The 17,675-nt window shown below is 38.1% G+C and overlaps 1 protein-coding gene across 5 annotated transcripts in view; it reads right to left on the bottom strand.

Moving 5' to 3' along the window:
* Positions 1–17,675, bottom strand: part of SPATA5 (spermatogenesis associated 5) — a 203,044-nt gene that overhangs the window by 140,248 nt on the left and 45,121 nt on the right. For all 5 annotated transcript variants that reach the window (XR_004985562.2, XR_006740678.1, XM_045576591.1 and 2 more), the window contains one exon: positions 6,583–6,792. Coding sequence is in view for 3 of the 5 variants with exons in the window: in XM_045576591.1 (XP_045432547.1) it covers positions 6,583–6,792 (210 nt within the window). In the remaining 2 variants the exon portion in view is untranslated. The remainder of the gene's footprint in view (positions 1–6,582; positions 6,793–17,675) is intronic.

Genomic DNA, 17,675 nt, shown 5'->3' with positions numbered 1-17,675 from the left:
CTCAGGGCAGCCCAAACCCAGGTTCCCAGCCAACTTCCTCCCAGGGCTTTTCTTAGTAACTTTCCACTACCACCAGGAACAGAGGGATAAAGAACTGGAAGGTCTCCTCCATTGTCCTCACCCAAGGAATCAACAACCTTCCCCATACTTTTCTGAGGGGTGCAGGATACCACTCTGAGCCGGCATATAATTTCAATTACATTCACTGAATGTCTATAATATGCCCAGATCTGTGACAGTGACTTTAAAACTTTTATTTAATTAATAGATTTTTCTTGGGAAAGGGGACTTTAAGACTTACAGAAGAATAGAGCAGACAATATAAAGAATCCCAATACGCCCAACCCTACCTCCCACTGCATACTAAGTTTTCCCATGATTAATATCACATATCAGTATGGATCATCTTTTATAATTAATAAACCAATATTGCCCTAGCCAATTTGGCACAGCCTGTAGAATGAAGGATCCTGAGTTCCATTTTGGTCAAGGGCACATGCCCTGGTTGAGGGTTTGATCCCCAGTAGGAGGCATGCAGGAGACAGCTGATCAATGATTCTCTCTCCTTACTGTTATTTCTCTCTTTCTCTCCCTCTCCCTTCCTCTCTGAAATCAATAAAAATATATATTTAAAAAACCCACAATACTAATGCATTATTTTAACTAAAATCCACATTTATTCAGATTTCCTTAGTGTTTATCTAATGTCCTTTTTCTGTTCTAGGATCTCATCCAGAAAATCCTAACATTATATTTAGCTGTCATGTTTCCTTGGGACCCTCTTGTCTGTGAGTTTCTCAGACTCATGTTTTTTTCGTTTTGTTTTGTTTTTAATGACCTGGACAGTTGAAGGAGTACTGGTCAGGTATTTTACAGACTGTCCTTCAATTTGGGTTTGCCTAATTTTTTCTCATACCTAGACACAAATTATGAGTGCTTGGGAAGAAGATCAAAGAAGTGAAGTTCTATTATCCTCACAATACATCAAGCACATACTATCAACATGATTAATCACTGAAGATGCGGACCTTGATCACCTGGTTGAGATAGTTTTTGCCATACTTTTCCACCGGAAAGCAGCAATTCCTCTCCCCAGCTCCCATACTGAACTCTTTGGTGGGAAGGAAGTCATAGCCCATATTTAAGGAGTGGGGTAGTTATGCCCTGCAAAACTTTTTCACCTATCTTTTTAATCTAGTCCTCTCAAAAATCCTATACAGATAAAGAGCTGAGACTTGGAGAACTTGATTAAGGTTACAGAGTAAAAATTTAGTACTAGGGTTAGGAATCAAACCAAAGCCACCTGAACCCTAGCTTAGTGCTTTTCATTGCCATACACTCAGTCTCAAAGGCACAAATGACATATGTAAATTTCAAGCTCCACTTTATTCAACTACTAGTATTTTTCCATGCACTTGTATTTTATTGGTCAGGTTCCTGTTTCTTTGCAATGATAAATTTTTCTTATTAACTCAACCAACTACACTCCAAAGCCATACTATTTTTCTGAGTTTTCTTTGTTGCAGAGAAACAAAATTTCTTTTAAAGTGGGTCTCAGAAACATCCATATTTCCATTTTTCTGAAGCTGCCCTATGGAAACTACTGAAACACCTTCTCCAATAACTTGGTGTAATTAATGGGAAAAAAAACAAAAACCATGAAAATTAGTTTTACTAAAACACACACACACACACACACACACACACACACACACACACACATACACACGGTCTTATAATACAATGATTCAGAGCTCAGGCTCTAGAGTCAGAAAGTCCTGAAGTCAAATTTTAGTTGTATCACCACCACTTTGACCTTGTAAAAGTCATTTTACCTTCTTAAGAATCATGTCTGTATAGGTAACCCTAGAAACCAATCTTAAAGTTTTCTGGATATAAAAGAAGTATCTATGCAGTTTTCCATGTAATGTCGCAAAATGGAAGCTCTCTGATTTACAGACTAGCCTACAAACAAAAGCTTCAAGATGAACTTGAAACTTGTCAAGTTGGATTTATCCTGTATCTTTGACAACAGAATGATAGGGGATCTGGTTAAATAAAGAAAATCAATTACTTTAAATTGTGCACTATTTTTAGATTTTCCTAAACATAGGATGCATTTTGTAAAATTCCGCTCTGAGACAGTTATCAGAAGAAAATCTCCTAAAAAGTCAAGGGTACACTAAGTTCATTACATTATTTTACTCACCAATACAGTTAGTAAAAGGACTTGCTGAAAATCCCTGTCAGAGACCTAACCACCCTTCTTCCAGAATCAGTAACAGGTGTTCATAAAGTAAAGCAGCCCAACGATACCAGGGTAATCTATTGTAGCACTCCAGACAAAAGTAAGAGAGAAGCAGAGAGGAAATTTCAACTGGAAAATATTTTGACATAATTGACCCAGATGACAAACTAAAACTAAAGCATATGTCAAGTACTAGTCTGCACAAAAACACATATAGATACCAAAGGATGCTAAGAGCCCAGACAATTGGCCAACGTGACATCTAAACCCTCAGTAGAGGGTATATCATTTAATCACTGTGTAGAAAAGATGCACAGAGTAAGCTAAAGGGTACTTTCATTTCAGAGAAAAAAAATGTTTAAAGTCTTTCAATTTTTTAACTTGGGAATTAAAGATAATTATCACTGCGAAAAGTGTTAGGGAACTTCTCCTTTCAATGTATTAAAACACTTGTGTTTCCTAACTACCTATAAAATCCCTGTGTCTAACTACTTTTTTCTGATCACTTTAAAAATGTATAAGACTTGTTTGAAGCTCACACTTAAGTTATAACACTGAAAACCCTTAGGAAACAAATGCATATATTGGAGCCCAAAGGCAACTTTTTTCTCATAGAAAAATAAAAGTACAATAGAAATAATACAATGTGAATTACCAAATGTTTTTACTTCATCTCATACGTAAACTATATGACAAAGCTACTTTAACTCTTCTCATAAAATCAGACCAAGATGAAGGGAACAATAAAAATACTAAGAAAAGCAAATTAGTTTTTCATGTTCCCAGCTTCTATTTTTGAAAAATTTAAGCATACAGAAGAACTGAAAAAAATGAACACCCATGCTCATTAAATATATCCTCCAACCAAATTTAAAAATAATACTGTAGAACTAAATTCGTGCACTGAGCCTCTAGTAAATAAATTATACAAGCAAAAAAGCTGAACACATGGTTATTTTACATGAACAGTATCCAGATGAACCTTTCAAAGAACACTTTGAATCATTTTCTCACATTGATAAAAGACAAAAGTGAAACTATCTAAAGTTACAAAAAGTTTCATATTAAAAAATAGTAATAAATATAGGCCAGAAAGCAGTCCTGGTAGCATTGGAATGTTATGTTAGGTCATGAAAAAGTGAGATTCAAGTGCAAATAACTAGGAGCTAAATTCTTATAAAAAAAGGTACACATTTTGAATAGACAAGAAAAATTCAAAGTTTATCATATGTAATTGCACAATTACATGAGAAAGTAGGCATAGAAAAATGGAGGTGACAAAAAGAGCAGAAAATGGCCCATGCTAGCATGGAAAAGGCTCTTTTGTTTATTGCATCGGACTCGGCTCCCTGGTGGTCCTTGGGGATCACGAAATCTGGGCCTAACATTCACCAGTGCTGTCCTATCTTCTAGCATGTTCTTCTTCTGAGCAATGTTAAGAAAAGTTAAAATCCTGCCTCAGAAAATGTCCCTGCTTTTTTTCACAACCATCTATGGCCCCACCGTTCTGGGAGTGAAAGTAAAACTCCTCATGCAAAACCAAAAAAAAAAAAAAGAGCAGAAAATGTCAGTATATGGCCATGTCCACTACCACAAGGTAGGAGGGCAGGAACCACATAAAAAGCAACTGGAAATTTCAAAATAATTCATTACTCCAATGCTGAAAACTGGTTTTGATTCAGCATAACATGGTCTCCTCCCCAAATCTCCATGATCCAGTATCTTCCACACAAAGAAAGGTAAGCATGCAAACAGAAGAAATTGTGAAGATACTGATGTTTTAAAGTAAATAGGTTAAACACCCTACATAATAAAAGAGTAATATGCAAATTACCTGCCACTCTGCTATGCCCACAAGCCACACCCACCAGCCAATCAAAGTGAGTATGCAAATTAACCCTAACCAAGATGGCTACACCCACAGAGAGCAAGAGGGAGGCTTGAATTTCCCAAGAAATGGAAGATGCCAAGCTTTCCGCCTGCCCTAGCTGGCCTAAGCCTCCACTCAATGTTACAAAGTTTTAATTATAGAAGGTAAACAAGTCCAAACACCACAGGAGCAAGCAGAAGGCTTGGCTCCACTCCAGGCTACAAAATTTCAATTGTAGAAAGTAAATATATCCCAGATACCAGGGCCTCCACTTGGGTCCCTGGGGGGCGTGGCCAGCCTGCAAAACACCACAGGCCCTTCGCCCAGGCCACCCCACACCCTAAAGGAACCCCCACTGTGATCTGGGACACCCTTCAGGGCAAACCAGCTGGTGCCCACCCATTCACTAGACCTCTAACCTATCTAATAAAAGAGTAATATGCAGATTGACCACACACAAGATTGCTGCCCCCATGTGGTCAAAGATCCTGCCCCATGTAGACACAAGCTGGCCTCCACAAGATGGCCAGCAGGAGAGGGCAGTTAGGAGGCACCAGGCCTGCAAGGGAGGGCAGTTGGGGGTGGTCAACCCTGTAGAGAGCGCAGTTAGGGGTGACAAGGCTGGCAGAGGAGGGAAGTTGGGAGCAAACAGGCTGGTAAGGGAGTAGTCAGACATCAATCAGGCTGGCATGGGAGTGGTTAGGGGTGATCAGGCTGGCAGGCAGAAGCGGTAGGGGCAATCAGGAAGGCAGACAGAAGAGCAGTTGGGAGCCAGCAGTCCTGAATTCTGAGAGGGATCCCAGATTGGAAAGGGTGCAGGCTGGGCTGAGAGACACTGCCCCCCACCCACCTTGCACAAATTTCATGCACCAGGCCTCTAGTATCTAAATATCACCCCACAAAATATTTTAAGAAAAGTAAAATAAGTCTTATACTTTCAAAGTGTCAAGGATTTCAATGTTCTGTGACAGAAAATGTATTTTGTTATGAAAAAATGTCTCTGGTGACATCAAAACATTAACTTTTGTTTTGCTTTGTTTTCCAAAACATTATCATGTACCTGGCCAGTGTGGCTGAGTGTCAACCCTATGAACCAATAGGTCATGGTTTGATTCCTGTTCAGGGCACAGGCCTGAGTTGTGGGCTCAATTCCCAGAAGGGGGAATAAAGAAGGCAGCCAATCAACAATTCTTACTCATTATAGATGTTTCTATCTTTCTCTCCCTCTCCCTTCTTCTCTGAAATCAATAAAAATGTATTTAAAAAACAAAACAAAAAAATTATCATGTACCTCTGAAATGAATTTGCTACTTAAAATATTTAAATACATGTCTTTGTGGTAAAGTCCACAGAAATGGATTTAAGGTCTTATGTATGTATATTTAGTAACTGAATATGTAATTGCATTTCATAAAAATTAACATCTGGTCCTAAAGTAAATGTAAAACTACATATCAAATAGTATTTTCTATCCCAAGTAATAGGAAAAGTTAGAACAAATGTATGTGCATGTGTGTATGTGTGTGTGAGATTCAGAGTAGAATGTACATACATTCTGACAGCAAAAGTTTTTTTAAGGAATCTAGTTTTACCAAATAAAGTACCTGGTTTCTTTGAAAAGTTTATGTATGTAAATATCAAATTCACAATCATCCTATATAAGAAAAGCCTAACATGCAAATTGTCCCCTCAACCGAGAGTTCGACTGCTCACACCTGTGATGAACAACAGGGGGCGGCGTGGAATATGGCAGGTGGCAGCAATGCAACGGTGGCAGTAAGCAGCAGTGGAGGCATTGCTGGGCCTGTTGGGCCCTGATGAGAGCGGGACTGTGGCAGGATGATAGAGCAGGTGAGTGGGCAGCGCAAGGCCAAGACAGGTGTGAGTGGGGGCCCAATCGTGCAGCAGATAGCAACCAGCAGTGGGGGGTAGAGCCACCGCCCTGACTCCCAGGTGCTGAGAGAGTTGGCTGGGGATGGGGGAGGGCCAATGACTCAGAAGGGAGTGGAGGGCATGCTGGGGCCCAGGTGCTGCACAGGGTCCAGAGGTCAGCTGGGACCTGCCCTTCTATACCAGATTTCTCATGCTTTGATAACCGGCCAGGCCTAGAGACCACACCTGTGCATAAATTTCGTTCACTGGGCTTTTAGTATTTATTTATAATTAAATCTTGGATGAGCAAAAGTGATCAGTACAATTTAAAAATGTAAAAACTAAAAAAGACTGGGTTGTATTACACGAGTATAAGAAATACTAAGAATCAAGATACTAAATAAAGCAGTCTTCTACTGTCCACCTGATTATGCTGATGAAACTAATTTATCTCTCATCTCCCTATACTACATTGCCATCAAAATCAGCTACTCCTGAAGTTGCTTTCTCATGTTCTCTGAAGGGCAGGAGTGAGAGGATGGGTTCTAAGGGCTAGACTAGAAAGTATCAACTTAAAAACTTAATGTCATACCTTTATTGCTAGGAAATTCAGTCCACTTTCACTGGCCAAAGCCTTTGCAATCATCGTTTTAGAGCATCCAGGTGGCCCATACAGAAGAACTCCTTTAGGTGGCTGAATACCCATTCGGGTAAAAGACTCTGGATGTTTCAAGGGCCATTCCACAGCCTGCTTCAATTTCAGTTTGATATTTTCCAGTCCTCCTATATCTGACCAGGATACCTGCAAAACAGAACATGTTCTAAACATAAGTTTGCCAGGACAAACAGAGAACTTATAAAAAAAAAAAGATCAACAAAAGAAGTACAAGAGAAGGAACAGACCATTTAAAAATCAGGAGGATCCTGAAATTCCAATAAATATCAAGATTAATTAAAAGTACATAAAAAGTAATCTGTATATTAAAGAAATACTACAGAAAAAAACAAAATATTTCTGCTTGTGAATCTTATATAAAAACTGCTTAAATGATTGAACACACTAAGTGTATTTTCTTTAATAGATGGTTTTTAAAAGTAGGTTTTATCTGTCTGCAAATGGTTTGTGTTAGTGACCCAAAGTCTTATCTATACATCTAATTTCTTTTCTTTCTTTTTCAGCAAATACTTTAAAATATATTTCTGTAGGTACTTACAGAATATATAATCTTTTCTGTCTGGCACATTGATAAAATATCCTCAAATTTTTGTTCATTTTCCTCAAATATGAAATACCCCCCAAACAAGAGAGCTACTTGCATATTATTTACTTAATATGCATTAAGAACTAATTAGGAAATAGAAAAATAAAACATAAATAGACTTTAAAGAATTTAATAACTACCAGTAACTTGCACAGAAATAGCCATAGTACAATGGAAAGGGTCCTAAGCACAATAGCAAAGAAACAGAAAAGGCCTTTGGGAATACCCAAGAAGGAAAGATTCCTTCCAATTAGAAAGCAAACTGAAATTCAACTTTTGAAGCCTGGATGAGATCTGGAAATGTGAAAATATGATGAAAAACTCAAAAGAAAGTCTGACAAGGTTAAGAGAGAAAAAATTGAAGGTGGGAAGTAAAATTAGAAAAGTTAAATTGAGGATATATAGTAGTAGAGGAGCCTGAAGACTAGATGAAGGAGTTCAAGAATCTTTTTTATTCACATAAGAAGTCTTTGAACATTTTAAGCTAGAAAGTGATGTGGTCTGATCTGTGCATAAGAAAGATTCTCAGACAAAATTCATTAAAGGACAGAGTGTGCAGGGAGACCAATTATAGACTGACTACAAACATCCTTAAAAACAAAAAAAGAGGCTTAAACTAAGGTGACCACCTATAGATTGAAGATATGCCAGAAAGACAATGAAGGTTTACAGTGGAGGGTTCTGAGGGTGGAATAAGAAAGAGGAAGAACTGAAAAAAAAAAAAAAAGTTGTCAAGACAGATTGATAGAATATGGACCACAGAAAAATGATCTTCAGGAGGAAAAATAAACTAGATTTTTTTTTTTTTTTTTACAAAGTTAAATGAATGATATTCAAAATATGAAAACTGAGTATTTGGAATGTAAGCATCACAAATTGAGTTCTGTAAAGAGGATAGGCCTGGAATGTCAGATTTCAGAAATCTCTACATACAAACAAAAGAATCCATGAGATCCATTAAAATTGCTAACCATGAGAACAGAGATGTGGGTATTGAGCACCACCTGCATTTAAGAGGCAAGAGGAAAGGAAGAAGAAGAAAAGTCAGAAAACAATCTACAAATCCAAGAAAACAGAAGGTTTTTTTTTGTTGTTGTCATTGTTAATATCACAAAAATATTACTTTTCCTAAATGAATTTGCACGGTAGGTTTTTTGTCCACAGAACCAGGAGAAAGCTGTATTACCAACCATAATCCTGAGATCATATAATTTTTTTCTAAATTGCTTTCCTGGCATTTATTTTATGAAGAATTATTGGATTAAAAGGCATGGACATTTTTAAGGTCTCGTGATGCACAATGCCAGTTTATTATCTCAACCACTTCATCGATTTTTTTTAAAATATATTTTTATTGATTTTGTACAGAGAGGAAGGGAGAGAGATAGAGAGTTAGAAACATCGATGAGAGAGAGTCATCGATCAGCTGCCTCTTGCACACCCCCTACTGGGGATATGCCCGCAACCAAGGTACATGCCCTTGACCGGCATCGAACCCGGGACCCTTCAGTCCCCAAGCCGACGCTCTATCCATTGAGCCAAACCGGTCTTGGCCACTTCATCGATTTTAACAATAATTAGGTCTGGAGAGGTAGTGAGAAAGAATATGGAAACAAGGGTAACAGCCAGGACTCAGACTTTGGGCAACTGTGTAATTGAGTTACCTTAAAAGACAAAAACAAAAAACATTTGGAAATTAAGGAATTTGTTTTCAATTATTGCACTACTTGGAATTTATGAGTAAAATAAATTAAATAAACTTTAAGAGAAATATCTTCTATGTGCTGGACTTGACTTAGGAACTGTAAAGGCACAGGATGAGTGAAATAGTATTCTCAAAATTTTGTAATCTAAAGAGAAATTTAAAAAGTAGCCTAAGATCCAGGCTTTGTCTAAAGACATAAAATATCTTGGCACAAGTTAATGCAAAAACTACTAAAAATATTTAAAATGGTTTTACAGTTCCTAAATATGTGAGATGGTGAGGATAGTGATTTGGAAATCATTGAACATATGTAAGACATGGGCACGTGTTAGAATGTGAAAATTATAGTAGCAATTCCCACTTCATATGATTATAAAGATAATTGATATATAATAAATACAGCATATAAGAAATTATAAAGAACAATAAAGAATTATCTGTTTTCCAAATACCTAAAAGTAACCACTGTTGCCGAAACCGGTTTGGCTCAGTGGATAGAGTGTTGGCCTGCAGATTGAAAGGTCCCAGGTTTGATTCCGATCAAGGGCATGTACCTTGGTTGTGGGCACATCCCCAGTAGGGGGTATGCAAGTGGCAGCTGATTGATGTTTCTCTCTCATGGATGTTTCTAACTCTCTATCCCTCTCCCTTCCTCTCTGTAAAAAATCAATAAAATATATTAAATTTTTAAAAAAGTAACCACTGTTAATACCTTCCAGCCTTTCAAATACATGTGCGCACATGCGTGGGTGTGTTTTCAATGATATCATAATGTATTTACAATTTTATATTCATACATTTTTCATATTCATACAATTCCCAGGATTATTGTGATAATTAAACAGTACACTATTAAATTAGCTGCACTTTTAATCAGGCACACAGTACTTATTTAATAAATACTAGGTATTATTTTATTTAAAGGTCTGAAACACGATTATAACAGTTATATTCTGAAGGAATAGTGACAAAAGATAAGGATTAAGCCATCATATGTATGGTTCCATGACAATATTTAATTACCTAATTTTTCTATTCTTTTTCCCTTTGTCTGATTATTACATTTCTTTAACTAAAAGTTTTAAATTTTGCCGAAACCGGTTTGGCTCGGTGGTGGAGCGTCGGTCTGCGGACTGGGGGGTCCCAGGTTCGATTCCAGTCAGGGGCATGTATGTTGGTTGCGGACACATCCCCGGTGGGGGGTGTGCAGGAGGCAGCTGGTCAATGTTTCTCTTTCATCGACGTTTCTAGCTATCTATCCCTCTCTCCTCCTCTCTGTAAAAAATCAATAAAATATATTTTAAAAATAAATAAATAAATAATAAAAGTTTTAAATTTTAATTCAGCACCTGGGTGCCAAATAAATGAAGTTTTTCTATAGCTAAGATATCAATTCAAAAATAAATATAAATCAGCTTTAAAAGCTTACAATTGCATAGAAGAGTCTTAAACACAGAAAGTCATGGGAAAAGTTAATCTGTAAGAGAAAAAACACCAGCATGAAATCATAAAATCCTAGAACTAGAACAGGAATTCAGAACTAGTTGGTTCACTATCCCATCTTCAGTCAGTATTTCATCTTTCAACTCCTTTCATCTTTCAACAAATACTATTTTTATGCTCTTTTTAAAAAATTCTGCAACTCTCTCTTTTTACTAAGTTACACTATATCATAACTGCCAGAAAATTATTTCTACAACCTAACCTAAATCACTCCTAATAGTTGGGTCCTTTCTTATTTTGTCCTAATAAAACAGTGAACAGCTGCTCACACATGGCTTTATAACTCTTTGAATTAGTAATAAAGTTAGAAATGAAGGAACAGCTGTCAAACAAGCAGAGACAGAGCAGTGAAATAAAATTCCCAGGAAAAACAATCCCCCACTCCCAAATTCTTATAGTACTTTCTGGATAAGAATCCAACAATACACACCAAAAAATCAATTCAAACTACACACCGATGGAAGCTAAAAGACCTGATGATCAGACTAAAAAACAAACAAAACAAAAAATCACACAAACTTTTATATAGACAAGTCCCTAGGGGACAAAATAAAAATTAATGAACTGGATTGCAGACATTGGGAGAATTACTATCAGGGAAGAATTCAGTAGCTCCAGAGGGGCTGACAGTGTCTTTATATATCTGTGAGTCCTCTTAAGTGCCAAGTTTTACATTGCCAGAAACAAAAATTCTTTTTAAAGTGTTATTTTTATAGAAAATATTGCAACAAAGAGTACTTTTCATTTTGTTCTTTTTTTTTTTTTTTTTTTTTTTTTTTTTTTTTAAATATATATATATATTTTATTGATTTTCTTACAGAGAGGAAGGGAGAGAGATAGAGAGCTAGAAACATCGATGAGAGAGAAACATCGACCAGCTGCCTCTTGCACACCCCCTACCGGGGATGTGCCCGCAACCAATGTACATGCCCTTGACCGGAATCGAACCTGGGACCTTTTAGTCCGCAGACCGACGCTCTACCGCTGAGCCAAACCGGTTTCGGCTCATTTTGTTCTTTCATGCTAACAAGTTCCCCATAAAGACAAGAAGCCAGGCAGCAGCAAGTGTGTTGGCACCTGTTCCAAATTCTCTGCTGGGCCATTCACTAGCTTTTTAACAATTCAAATGTTTAAAGTACATTGGTTTTGTTTTGAAATCATAAACATACCAAATTTCTAAAGATACTTCATAAAGCAGAAAGAAGTAAGTTGAGAAAATCCAACATCCAAGAGCCAAAAGAAAAAACAAACAAAAGATTTCCAGGTGCTTCTTTAATGGAGAAAAAGCAAAATTAGGGAGCAGCAGTGTTCAAAGGTGTTCTTAGATCTAACTGAAAATAAGTGAAAGCCTATAGCTTTATATAGTGAAAATACAAGTATTTTCCCCTATGCTTTAAAAATGTATTCTGTAGAGAATTTTTAAAAAACAAGTCAAAGTTCCAGATCTACTACAGGACCACAAACCATCTACACCACCAACCCCAACTGATTAAAAATAAAAACTTTATTCAAAATTCAAAGCCCAACTGCATGAAAAATCTGAAGACTCAAGGTAAATGGCTGGGACATGAGGCAAGTAAAAACATGGAACAGTACCTGGCACAGAGGGTGGGAGGGGCTGAGTGTGGTGTTTTGTCCTTTTCTTTTCTCTCTGGACTCAGCTTTTCCCCTCTGCCCTTTCCTTTCTATTTGGCATAACAATGACACAGGTAAGAGCACAGAGAAAAAAGTAGATGAGAAACAATGTAAGAAACTGTACACCAAATCTTCCTCACTAATTGCAAATTGCCACTGATCTGGGTGACCTTATTCTTTAATAATATTAAGCACCTCAATAAAACATTAAAAAAAAAAAAAAAAAACTATGAAAGCCAGATGTTCCTATCAACTCCTAATTTATAAGGGAAAACATTAAGATAAAAATGAGGAATTGTTCAAGAAAAAAAAAAGCAAATACATCAAGGAACATGGAAAACATGATCAACTTAAAGACAAATGTTTCATAATCAGTTTATTATATTGAAACCTGAACTTAATTTCTAAAATATCACTATATTACCATCAAACTTACTATAAGTTGTTCTCAGAGAGCTGGCTATGTATGAAGTCAAACCTTATCTACACATATATTATTATCTAAATAAGCTTCCCTAAGATCACAGACTTAAAATGGTTAATTCAGCCTTAAAATGGTTAACCATTTCCAAAATAAGCTTTTAAAAATCTACTTTTGCCAGATGAAAAAGTACGGGGGGGGGGGGGGGGGGGGGGGCTGTTAAAAAAAAATGGAAGCTTTAAACAAGAACAAAAAGAAAGAAAAAAGAAAAACAGCAGTAATTGAAAAAATAAATTAAAACTCACATCATGAAAATGATAAAGCTTCACCTAAAAATTCTTTATATCTCATTAAAATATTTTATACTTTTTCTAATTTATGAAATGCAGCTGTGATCAGCAGAAAATTTATTGATTATTTAAGAAACTGTAATGCCTACCATTCTTACTATGGCACATCAGAACTGGGAAAAGATAAAGGAATGTGGACAAAGGAAATGAAGAATATAAGAACAGAGGAAAGAAAAAGGGACTTCTACTGATTGGCCTCCACTCCCAGGTGCTTAAAGAAGCAACACATTCCTCAAGTGAATTTTAATTTTTTTAAAAATATATTTTATTGATTTTTCACAGAGAGGAAGAGAGAGGGACAGAGAGTTAGAAACATCGATGAGAGAGAATCATCGATCAGCTGCCTCTTGCACACCCGCTACTGGGGATGTGCCTGCAACCAAAGTACATGCCCTTGCCTGGAATCGAACCCGGGACCTTTCAGTCTGCAGGCCAACGTTCTATCCACTGAGCCAAACCGGTCCCGGCCCTCAAGTGAATTTTAAATCAACCATAAGTAATATATATGACCAAATGCCCCCAAACTGAAATAAAACTTATAAAATGCCCAGTAAAATTATTTTAAATAGTAAAAAATTTAAAATAAATTTTGTTCTGATTATTTCTTTTCGAAAATTTGTGGTATGTGTGAATGATCATCAAATGAAAAGGCTCTTTGTTCTAAAAGTACGATGTATCACCGGGACCTTCCCAACATAGTGCCTCGTACATTACAGATGCTCAAGGTTTGGTAAAGGGATGTACAATATTAATGGGCAGACGTATACTTCTCTGTATTATCTTCAAAAGAAAGCAGCAGAAGGGTAGAAATGTCAGGGGGACAGCCTGGTAGGATGTGAGATAAGAAAACTAGGAGAGTTAGCAATCTAGCAGTAGGCGCAGAACTAGTGAAAAGTGTCACCAACATGTGAAAGCATACAAGGACATACACATGCCTTGCATGATATTTTCTAGTCCAGATTACGTCCAAATAATTGGGAGTGTAAATTCAAATCCTTTCCTCTGATGATTAGTTGACAATATTTGCATATACAGAAAGAAAAATCCTCTCCTGCCAAGATTGGCCATAGAGATGATCCAAGTTTTTGTTAAATAGGAGGCAAAGAGAAGAGGCCGCTCTCACTGTCAGAGAGCTGAGCAACTCATGTAATTCTTTTTTTTTTTTTTTAAATATATATATTATTGATTTTTTTACAGAGAGGAAGAGAGAGGGATAGAGAGTTAGAAACATCGATGAGAGAGAATCATCGATCAGCTGTCTCTTGCACACCCCCTACTGGGGATGTGCCCACAACCAAGGTACATGCCTTTGACCAAAGTCGAACTTGGAACCTTTCAGTCCAGAGACCGACACTCTATCCACTGAGCCAAACCATTTTCGGCTCATGTAAGTAAATTCTTAAGTAATTCGGATTCTGTATCTTGAGATACAGACCAGAAAGGAAGTTCCCAGATGGGCAAATAACTAAAGCTGGCCAGAGAGCCAACATGCTGGGGAAAGAGGATTGTCACTGATGTTTTGTTGAGAGCAGAGGAATGAGAATGCCCTGACAAAGAATAAAGGAGATTTCAGAAACAATTCTCACAGCACAGTCTTAATAATGGTCAATATTTAGAAAAAAAGAAAAAAAGATTTTTCCTTATACCATAATTAAACTTGTACCTGGATGCTAAATGTGCTACATGTAATAGCTAAAACTTTCAGCCTAAGAATCAGGCCTGAAAGATGATGCTAAAAGAAAATTGTGGAGGAAGAAGTTGCCTAGAGAAATTAGACATTAATCATAAGCATATTCATTGAGAAAGGTCAAGAAAGTCTCAAGAACTGTGCAAGCCTAGGTGGTAGATTGTTGAGCAAAAATTATTCTAGGGTAAAAGTTGTCTAAATTTTTTCTTTTATAACTTCTGATAAGTATAGGGCAGGTATTACAGGTATCAACAAGAGATCCAACTTCTATAGCTGTAGTTAATAGAGGTTTTAATATCAAATATCCATTCATCTACTCATTTACTCACTTATTCACTCAGATATGTACAAAGTGAGGGATGAAGAATGCACAAGACTGACATGGTCTCTATATCCTGGAGCTTACAGTCTGGAAGGAGAGGCAGACATTAAACAAATATAGTATTCCTGATTACTTAAATTTAAAACTAGAAAAAAATACAGGACACTACAAGAGCATACAACGGGCTTGAAGAGTACAGGTTTCTAGACAATCTGACATTTGCAGGGACATGAATACTGAGTGGGAGTGAGGCAACTGAATAAAATGAATGAGGTTGTGCCGAAACCAGTTTGGCTCAGTAGATAGAGCGACGGCCTGATTCCGGTCAAGGGCATGTACCTTGGTTGTGGGCACATCCCCAGTAGGAGGCGTACAAGAGGAAGCTGATCGATGATTCTCTCTCATCTATGTGTCTAACTATCCCTCTCTCTTCCTCTCTGTAAAAAATCAATAAAATATATTTTAAAAAAAGAAAAAAGAAAAAAAAGAAAGATAGATAATGAATGAGGTTGAACCATTTGGAGCCCCTAATAATTACCTTTAGTTCATCTTGGGGAAGAGATGCATCTGAAAATAATAGCAGTCATAGTTGGGGACCTGACTACGTTTTATTCCAGATTCTAATCTGGTATAAGAGATTTGTTTGAGCTTCCCTGATTCATCACTTGATGGGTTACTGTTCTACATCCTAGCTGCCTTTTCTCTACTATCTCTAGGTAAATTTAAAGTTGTGAACATTAGAGATCTTGACAGCACTGAAAAGAGAAAGATTGTAGATTAAACATGATTAAGAGCCACTGAGAACAAATTTTGCATGTAGGCCACACATCAGCCTTAATTCTGGTTAAGTACTCAATGAGGGGCTGGAAATTTTTTAAATTAGATAATTAAAGGTTCAAATTTAATATTATACCCTTGTTGAGCTCAGATGGGAATGGATTCCACCTCTGTGGTTTTCCTCTCCAAATCCCATAATTCCAGACTAACCATAATAAAAACAGCCAAAGTCAAATTGAGGTACATTCTACAAAAGACCTGACCAGCAAACCTCAAAATTGTCAAGGCCATTAAAAAACTAAGAGTAAGAAACACTGTCACAGCTCAGAGAATTCTAAGGAGACAGAAAACTAAATGTAATGTGATGGCCTAAATGGGATCCTTAATTAGACAAAGGATATTAGGGGAAAACTAATAAAATCCAGATTGTATGGAGTTTAGTAAGGTGATAGAGTTCAAGTTTAGAAAGGTTTGCATCAGAAGGCCTGGGTTGCTCAAACCCAGCCCATTTCAAAGAATGGGCAGACTTTAGGAGTGGCCCTTGTCAGGCATCTGGGAGATATTCTCTGGGCCTTTTAAATATTACACCTGATTAAGAGTATTTTTGTATGCCTGAGGCATTGGGCTACGCTGTAACAGTTTGACCAGGTAAGTTTACCTGGGGCAATGGGCTAGGTACAGAAGGTCACCAGGGTGAAAAGCCCTGGATGCCTAGCCAAGACCAATTGTTGGGTGGGACCTCATCACCAGGGTGAACTTCCTCCCATAATATATGGCTGGTCATCCAGTTTGGACTCCTTAACCTGGCCTCCCTAGAGATAACAACTAGGCCTGCAAAACTACATAAGCTACACCAAAGCTATCTCAGGACCAGTGTGCTATCCCCTCCCTCCAGGCACATTACTACCCGAAAATAAGACCTATCACATGGAAAGATAAGACATCCCCTGAAAATAAGACATAGCGCAACTTTGGGAGAAAAAATTAATATAAGACACTGTCTTATCTTCGGGGAAACAGGGTATTACTTTCCTCACTCCCAAGCTCCAAGAGCCCTTTCTTTACTTCTAGAACTTGCTTCTTAAGCCCATTTCTTCTACAAATTACTTCTACCTTTGTGACTTTATAAATAAACTAGTGGCCCAGTACATAAAATTTATGCACGGGAGAAGGGGGTGGTGGTGGTGTCCCTCAGCCCGGCCTGCACCCTTTCCAATCTGGGACCCCTCAGGGGATGTCCAACTGCCTGTGGGATCAGGCCTAAACCAGCAGTCTGACATCCCTCTCACAATCTGAGAAAGCTGGCTCCTAACCACTCACCTGCCTGCTTGCCTGATCACCTCAAACCACTCTGCCTGCCAGCCTGTTGGCCCCAACTGTCCCCTGTCCCCCCAGCCTGCCTTCTCATCCCCAACTGCAACCACTGATGGAACTGACCACCCCCAACTGCCTTCCCCTCCTGGCCTGATCACCCCTAACCACCTCTGCCTCGGCCATGCCACCATAGCTTTGTCCGGAAGGACATCCAGAAGGTCTCCTGGTCTAATTAGCATATTACCCTTTTATTAGTATAACTAGAGGCCTGGTGCATGGGTGGGGGCCAGCTGGTCACCCTAAATAGGGTCAAGGATCAGGGTGGGGATCACCTTGGTGGGTAGGGCCAGCCTGGGCAAGGGGTGTAGGGTAGTTTGCAGGCTGGCCACGCCCCCATTGGGGTGGGAGTCCCCACTGGGGGCCTGGCCAAGCTGGGAGAGGGGCTGAGGGCCATTTGGGGGTGGTCTGCAGGCTGGCCAAACTCCTGGCTTTGTCTGGAAGGCCCGGAAGGTCTCCAGGTCTAATTAGCATATTGCTCTTTTATTAGTATAGACTGTTGCATTAGTGGACTGTTGCATGAAATTTGTGCAAGGGGTTTGGCCCTTGCAGCCCCAGCTTCATCCGGAAGGTCATCCCGACATTTGTTCTGCTGTCTGGTCTAATTAGCATATTATCTCTTTATTATATAGGATGTTCTCTTACAGTTTGC

The sequence above is a fragment of the Pipistrellus kuhlii genome, unplaced genomic scaffold (assembly GCF_014108245.1).
Source record: "Pipistrellus kuhlii isolate mPipKuh1 unplaced genomic scaffold, mPipKuh1.p scaffold_m20_p_8, whole genome shotgun sequence".
In the NCBI taxonomy this organism is placed as follows: domain Eukaryota; kingdom Metazoa; phylum Chordata; class Mammalia; order Chiroptera; family Vespertilionidae; genus Pipistrellus; species Pipistrellus kuhlii.
Note: the sequence above shows the minus strand (reverse complement) of the source record. Positions and strands in the feature narration are given on the sequence as shown.